At 34.1% G+C, this 7660-nt stretch overlaps 1 protein-coding gene across 1 annotated transcript; it reads right to left on the bottom strand.

Moving 5' to 3' along the window:
- Positions 1-824: 824 nt before the first annotated feature.
- On the bottom strand, positions 825-5068 carry LOC108323831 (probable inorganic phosphate transporter 1-9). The gene is made up of 3 exons (XM_017556606.2): positions 4447-5068; positions 3842-4126; positions 825-1884 (listed from the first exon to the last, which is right to left on the bottom strand). Exons 1-3 carry the CDS (start codon positions 4830-4832, stop codon positions 1029-1031), a joined length of 1527 nt encoding a protein of 508 aa, XP_017412095.1. The 5' UTR covers positions 4833-5068; the 3' UTR covers positions 825-1028.
- Between the last annotated feature and the right edge of the window lie 2592 nt (positions 5069-7660).

Below are 7660 nucleotides of genomic sequence, written 5' to 3'. Positions count from 1 at the left end.
TAGAAAATCGAAGCATAAAAAAATGTGGTGGCATTTTCGTAATTTCAATGCACTTATAGGCCTCGGTTCAAGGGGAACCGAGGCAGAAAAGCGTCTATTACCTCGATTGCTTCAAAATTGAAACATAAAAGCTTGCAAAATCCCATTTTGAATTTTTTTTGAACACTTTAGTTATCGATTAAGCAGATAACCAAGTCAGTATCCCTTATATTTTCACTTTACCCTAGTGCACTATTCTTCTTCTTCTCACGCCAGACTGTTTCCTCTCCGATCTCCCATGTGCCTTCTTTTTGCGCCGTCTGCTCCGAGTTAGGCCTCGTCCCCGACCACTCCACCGGCGACATCGTCTGCTCCGAGTGCGACCTCATCCTTAAGTCCCACTCCATCGACGAGACCTTTAAGGGGCGTACCTTCGCCAATGATTCGGGACGACAACGACCCTAATCGTGTCTAACCGATATTAAAAAGAGCGCGAGCACGTGAACTAAGTGCAAGAAAGAACTCGGAGAAGAATATAAAAATTTAACATATTATACCAGATGCAATGAATAATCAATATGGTATGTAAGTTTTGAAATTAAAATAATTGAATATTCAAATTTCTATACTCGTTTTACATCTAACCGTAAAACTTTTTAATATATTATAAATTTGTTATCATTCGACTTTTTATATCAATTATTAGTCTAACCGATATGAAAATTCTTATTATTTATAAAATTGTTACTACATCACTTTTATATTTGGAGAATTAGAAACGACATTCGCTGTAAAAAAATCTATTTCCAATAGTAAGATTTGATGCATACATCTTCCGTGTACTATCCACTAAATCAAGGATTTGTATTAATAATCACCAAATAGTCTTCCATGAATGGCTGCTGGATATAACTTCAAAATGTTACATTATAATATCCTTTACTTATCAACAGAAAGTGTACAGAATAAGACAAAACTTATCAACAAAAAATGACGATTCACCACAATGCACGTACAACCTTAAACGCACGCACCCAGCCAGCAAGGAATCAAAGATTATTATGTTCTTCAACTTCATTGGTCTGACTATCAACCTCATTCTCTTCCAAGGACCTTCCCATGGTTTCCCTAGTGAAAAAGTACGTGATCACCATTCCCAATAAGCACACTCCTCCAAGTATGATAAGGGTAACCTGCATCCCAATTCCCTTACTGTATCCATACTCCCTCTTTTTATGAGAAGCCCAAAGAAAGCCCACAGACCCAATGATCGCCCCAACCTTCCCGGCTGCCCCAGAAATGCCATGACAAGTTGACCTAAACCTGGCTGGAAAAAGCTCAGCCGGGACTATGAAAGTGGTAGTGTTAGGGCCAAAGTTGGCAAAGAAAAAAGCAAGGCCATACAAAACCATGAACCATTTGTTCTCTTCATGGTCCGGAGTAGTCCAAAAAGTGTAATAGGGAATTCCAATGATGAAAAAGATGACTGCCATGAAGAAAAAACCCATCATTTGGATTTTGACCCTTCCCCATCTGTCAATGAAGTAGACAGAGAAGAAGTAACCGGGGATGGTGGAACAGACTGTGATAACGGCTTGGATCCAAGCGACGTGAATAGCCTCCTTATAGATGTCTACTTTTCCCTTTTCGTCGAGGTAGCGTTTGTATATTTCACTTTGGAACAAAACTTGGCTGTAGAAGACAATGTCGACGAGGAACCATGTTGAAGAACATGCAAAGAGGTCACGACCATGGCGGCGGAAGAACTCCCTTGAAAAGAGAGGGTAGGGATGTGGGATTGGTGGCAAAGGGTATTCCTCTGCAATCATGCTCAGTCTTACATCAAGAACTTTCTCCATGTCCTTTGCTGCTTGCATCACATTGTGCTCCACTAACGCTGTGTACCTGATTGCATTTTACTTTAAAACATTATTACAAACTAACTTCATATCTTCTCACATTATCTTTTTAAGTTACCCTGTCACATTCCGTTTACTTTTTCTCTCAAAGACAAAATAAAATAAAAGATTACTCTAACTTTTTTAAGAAATTGATACTACATTCAAATCAAATATTAAGAAACTAACTTTATAGATTTTTATTTTTTATACATTGCTCAATTTTCTTATTATAATCGATAGATATCTTATATATTTTATACGATTTTTTTCAGTTTTAAATATTCAATAAATATCTTATATATCTTTTATGAATTTTTCAGATTATATTAGCCACTTTTTTTGGTTTTGTACTTAGTTGGTTTTTCTTATCCTTTAAATAAATTTATATCTAGAAGTGTAAAGATGACCAAATTATAAAGTCATAGATCTTTTAAATTTGGATGTAAAATTAAAATTCATTTAAGTCCTTTAAGTTGACATTTAAACTAAAAAAATGTAAAATATGATAATAAAAACTTAAATGTCTTCATAAGTAAAAAATAAAACATAATTAAATAAAGAAACAATATTTATTTATTTTTAAATTATATCAAAATTTAAAGATTAAAACATATTTAACTTTTCATAAAATATTTGTTTTTATTCTTCTATATTTCTTTCTTCCTGTAAAAAAAAAGGAAGTTTATAAATTGATATCATCAATACAAAACTTAAAACTTAGACTTATACTTAACTTATTCCACATTTACCTCTCCTTTCGCTTTCAAACAATAATTATTATAATGGTCCATAATCTTAATACATATGATATATTCTTTTCATTACACCTTCTCGCACCTAACACTAGTGAGCATAGATTTATAATATATTTTGATAGCGTCTAAGATTAAGTTTAAATCTAATTCAATTTATAAATGAGTTTAATCTTACTTTATAATAAGATGATGGAGTAACGTTGTAAAAGATTTTGTAATGGATATTTAATTCCTTATTTTAAACCTAGTATTACGATGTTTGTGTTTTTTATCATATCCTATCCCCTGCCCACAGCCCAACTGTTACCTGGCGGGTTATCGTGACGAGAAGGAAGTAAAAATCATGCCAATTTTTTTTATGAATATTTCCGAAATGTTTGACTTCGATAAAGAAAACAAAAGTACTTAGATGATTTGGTACTGAGTTACAAGAATTACCACTATTATTCTAAAAAAAACTAGCTTGCTTATTATAAATACTAGAAAATGTTTATTTAATATCATTTCTCACTTTTATTGGGTGCAATTAGGAATTTATGTTTTTTACCTGGCATTCTTTTATAGTGTAATCTCCTTGATTGGTGAATGCTTAATTTTCAACATGCACACCTGAATAATAATACTCCATTTTTTTTCTCTTGAAAGAAAGAAAAGAAATAGAGGGAAACAAAGAAGAGAAAAACAATTTTATTTGTCATGTAGCCAATCATGTGCACACTCATTCAAATCAACTAGAATTTACATATTCATATTTTATAATTTATTTTATTTTCTGTCTTCATTCCACACCACTTATCTTATCTTTTTTTTTGTCTTTCTTCTTATTTACACATTTATTGTGAAAGAAACTCAACTAGAATCATCACCGGTGTGTCTTTGTCAAATTTTGGTTGTATGCTTCCTCACTCACCAAAATAGGCAATTCATTAAATACACAGGACACAGCATATATTTATCGTTGGACGCAAGAAAAATTATATATTATTATTATTATTATTACTAAAATTAAAAAGTGTGAATGTATGAAAATAACATGATATTTTAACAATTTTTTCCAATAAAAATATACTATGTCACTATATTTTATTGATTCGTATAAACGGACCAATCATATGTTACTACTTTTAAAAAAATTGTCAAAAAAAATGTTAAAGAGACGTTCTCCCTCGTAAAAAGTGAAAATAGTCAATGGAGACAGGTAACTACCTGGCAGTTTCGGGCATCATCATGCGCCAGTAGTAAGTCATGGCTGCCGGAACGCAACCCAGCATCAGTATCAACCTCCAAGCAACGTCAGCCTCCGACGACTTCGAGGCCGCACGAAAAATGGAACACACCACCACCGTCACGGTTGAGCTCGCCAATATGCCGAACCCTTGCATCGAAAACACCGCCGCTATGAACGACCCTCGTGTCTTCTTGTTCGCAAACTCCGACATTATCGTTGAAGACAGAGGGTAGTCCCCACCAATCCCCAGCCCCAACATAAACCTAAAACATATAACTCATTCTCATCATAAATTCAAACCAAACATTTCTCTAATCACTACTATTTATCAATAAAAACATGCTAAAAACATCTTCAACCAGATTGAATTACAATAATTGAAACAATTAATGAAAGTCGACTTTCTGAATGAAGGCAATCACTTACTATACCCGTTATAAGTTTGATGTGAGAAAGTCTACCTTTTGATATATGAATTGTATCGTTTATTGTAGAAAGACCAACATAAATGTTGGGAGGGAGACCAAGATTATGAATGTAAAGAGGTTTTGTATGGGTTTGAGGAAGGTTAAGATTTTGAAACCTGAAGAAGCCAAGAGTGACGAAAACGCAGGTTTTTCTTATGCAAATGGAGAAGGCGGAGGCCAAGGAGCTGAAGACCATCAACAGCAAGGAGAATCCGTAGACTCGGCGGCGCCCCTTGAGGTCGCCGAGCCTTCCGAAGAGGAGCTGACCGACGGCGGTGCCCAGAAGCGCGGTAGCAACGAGGGCGGAGGTGACCAGCGGCGGGGTCTGAAAGCCCTTGCGGTGGTCGTAATATATCCTTCCCATCATCTTGATGATGAGAGTGATTGAGAAAAGGTCATAGGCATCGGTGAAGAGCCCCATCCCTGCAATGATGATGGCTTTGAAGTGATAGTACTGCGTCCTTGCTGTGTCAAGCTCAGACAACACCCTCAACCTCGCCATTTTCTTCTGCAATTCCCTTCAAGCTAGATCCTTAATTTACCTTACAACATATATGAGACTTTTCAACCATGCCGACATGGTCTCTTAGGTCACGACTTTGGTTGCTCTGAACATAAATGTGTAGGCATTTATGGCTAGATTATGAAGAGATAAGGGCCACCTTTTTTGTGCTTTAGCGTATTCCGGCTTCTTGTGTGCTACGTAGGAACTAAAACAATTAGTTTTTGTTGTATGTAGCGAGGAAATTGATGTGGGGCAGATTAAGTGAGTTGTTCTAGAGAAATGAGGACTATGAAGTAGGAAGCTGGGTGGAAAACGAATTAGACAAGTTATTTCAAGAACCAATCGGGTTATAAGTCAAACTTATGACTGCATCCTTTTACAGAAGATGCGAATCAAATTCAAGGTTCAATCATGCTAAATTCGTATTATATTTCACATATATGCCGACGTTATTCTTGTCGCCATTTTTTTAATGCCTATGAAGCCCTACACTTTGCTTTTCTATAACTAACTGAACATGTTTTACCCAAAATCCGACCAAGTTAGGAAATTCAAACATACATTTTATCTTTTTTTTTTATTTTTACAAAATCTAGTCTAGACTCCTTGCAAGATATATTATTATTATTATTATTATTATTATTATTATTATTATTATTATTATTATTATTATTATTATTATTATTATTGTATTTGAGTTTTACTGCTATCCAAAATCTATCTATTTTTTTTATCTTATGTAAATATGTCTTGTCACAGGAATTAATGATGACGACATCTGTAGATTTATAGGAATTATATACTAATTGTCATATCATATTATATAGTCTTTCTTCTTTATGCGTGAGACTACTGTAAAGATTTCAAATCAGAGAACATTTTAAATTGTATTATACAAAGAAAAACCTATCGTATAAAATATAAATTTAGTTTTTAAATATTAATATGGTGACGTTATTAGACTAATTGTAACACTCTATTTCTACCATGTCACGTATTACTAAAAATCGGTAAAATTTAAAATTTATCATAGCGTGAAAACTTATTTAAAGAAAACCTTATCCAATTACATTATTTTGAGTAATAAAATAACGAAAGAAATATTTCAATTATCTTGTCTTAACTTGTAAAATAAAATAGCTTTAAATGAATTCTAATGTTATTTCTCATCCTCTCTCGAGTCAATCATGCCTCTAGAACATCTGAAACATTATTTATTCAATATAACATATTATACGATCATCACGATAATTTCATTCACAAACACACAAAGAGAAACCTGTATGGGAGTAAACTACATATAAAACAATCATAACAACTAGATACATACATATTGATTATATCAACCATAATCAAACACACAATAAGATACATATCTTTTGATTATATCAACCTAATCAAACACACAACAAAATTCATACCTTCTGTATATATCAACCATAATCAAACACCGCATATATAATAGTAATAACAATAGGATTCTTAATCCTCTAACATAAACAATTCAATCATATTGAATTACTCGATCCTCGATCCCCGATCCTTGAATTTGGATCATCGATCCTTGATCTCTAACCATTGATGTCATCACTAACATCTCACACATAGACCCTTGGTCTATTAGCACCCATGCTAACTACTTACTATAACCATTATAGTAGCACCACTATCAACATAACATAATTTGGAGCATCTCAAGTACCATGATCATCATCATAGATACACCATCATCATGACTATCCAGTCATGAACAACACCATGAGCATCATCGTACCATAATATCATAGTGGAAAGAGTTCATCTCACTCCTATACCCTACCTCACGGACTGTAGCCGCTCCTACAGCCCACCTATAGCCTTCCCTACATATCATCTCCTTCCAATGCACACAAGGCAAAAGGAAGCACCTATTCACAAATAGAACCAGGATTTACTACGTACAACAAGTAGACTTATCCTCCACTCTCATGTTCATCAATCACATACTTAGGTACATCCCAACACTCACTTATACTTCACTCTCAACCACAAGTCAAACTGACCCTAAACATAACCACTAACCTCAATCTCTAATTATCATCATGTTCCACAGCTCCTCAAGCTTGGTTCACGTCCATTTTTCATCAAATTCGCCATTTTTCACTAAAATGCACTGTCATAATCGATTATCCCAGTAAAATTTACCTAGAAATATCATGCAGGAAAGGATAATCGATTATCATCCTAGATAATAGATTATTCTCGAAACCACACTCAAAACCAACGTGCAGATAATCAATTATAACTAATGATAATTGATTATTGTAGAATCGAAACACATCTTGGACATGATTCAAGCATTCAAACATACATACATCAACCCTAAATCACGTGGAAACATAATTAACACATCATACATGCATTCAAGCATCATACACGCATGTAAACATACTCAAGCACATATAATACATCACTTGGATCATCCAAATCCAATCATTGACATGTTATACCCCTAATGATAGGATGAAAAAGAGTCTCCAATAAAAACACCAAGTAGAGTTTTCAATCATCCAAACGAACTAAACATAATGCTTATAGATGAGAACCAAGAAGATGAAAATTCTCCAAAATAGAACTGATGATGCGAGGTTATTTTCTCCCAAACTAAATCTCTAATTGACGATTCAAGCGCTTAGAATGAAGAACCATATGTCTATAACCCACTGTCCAAAACTCAGCTCGATCCAACAGTGAACGACTAAACAACAACGAAAACACCAATGCAAATTTTATGAAATTCTCCAAAAAAGAGTTGTTGATGTGAGGTTGTTTTTTTCCAAACTAGT

This window comes from Vigna angularis, chromosome 1 (genome assembly GCF_016808095.1).
Source record: "Vigna angularis cultivar LongXiaoDou No.4 chromosome 1, ASM1680809v1, whole genome shotgun sequence".
Classification (NCBI taxonomy): Eukaryota; Viridiplantae; Streptophyta; class Magnoliopsida; order Fabales; family Fabaceae; genus Vigna; species Vigna angularis.
This window is presented reverse-complemented; position numbering and strand designations above follow the sequence as displayed.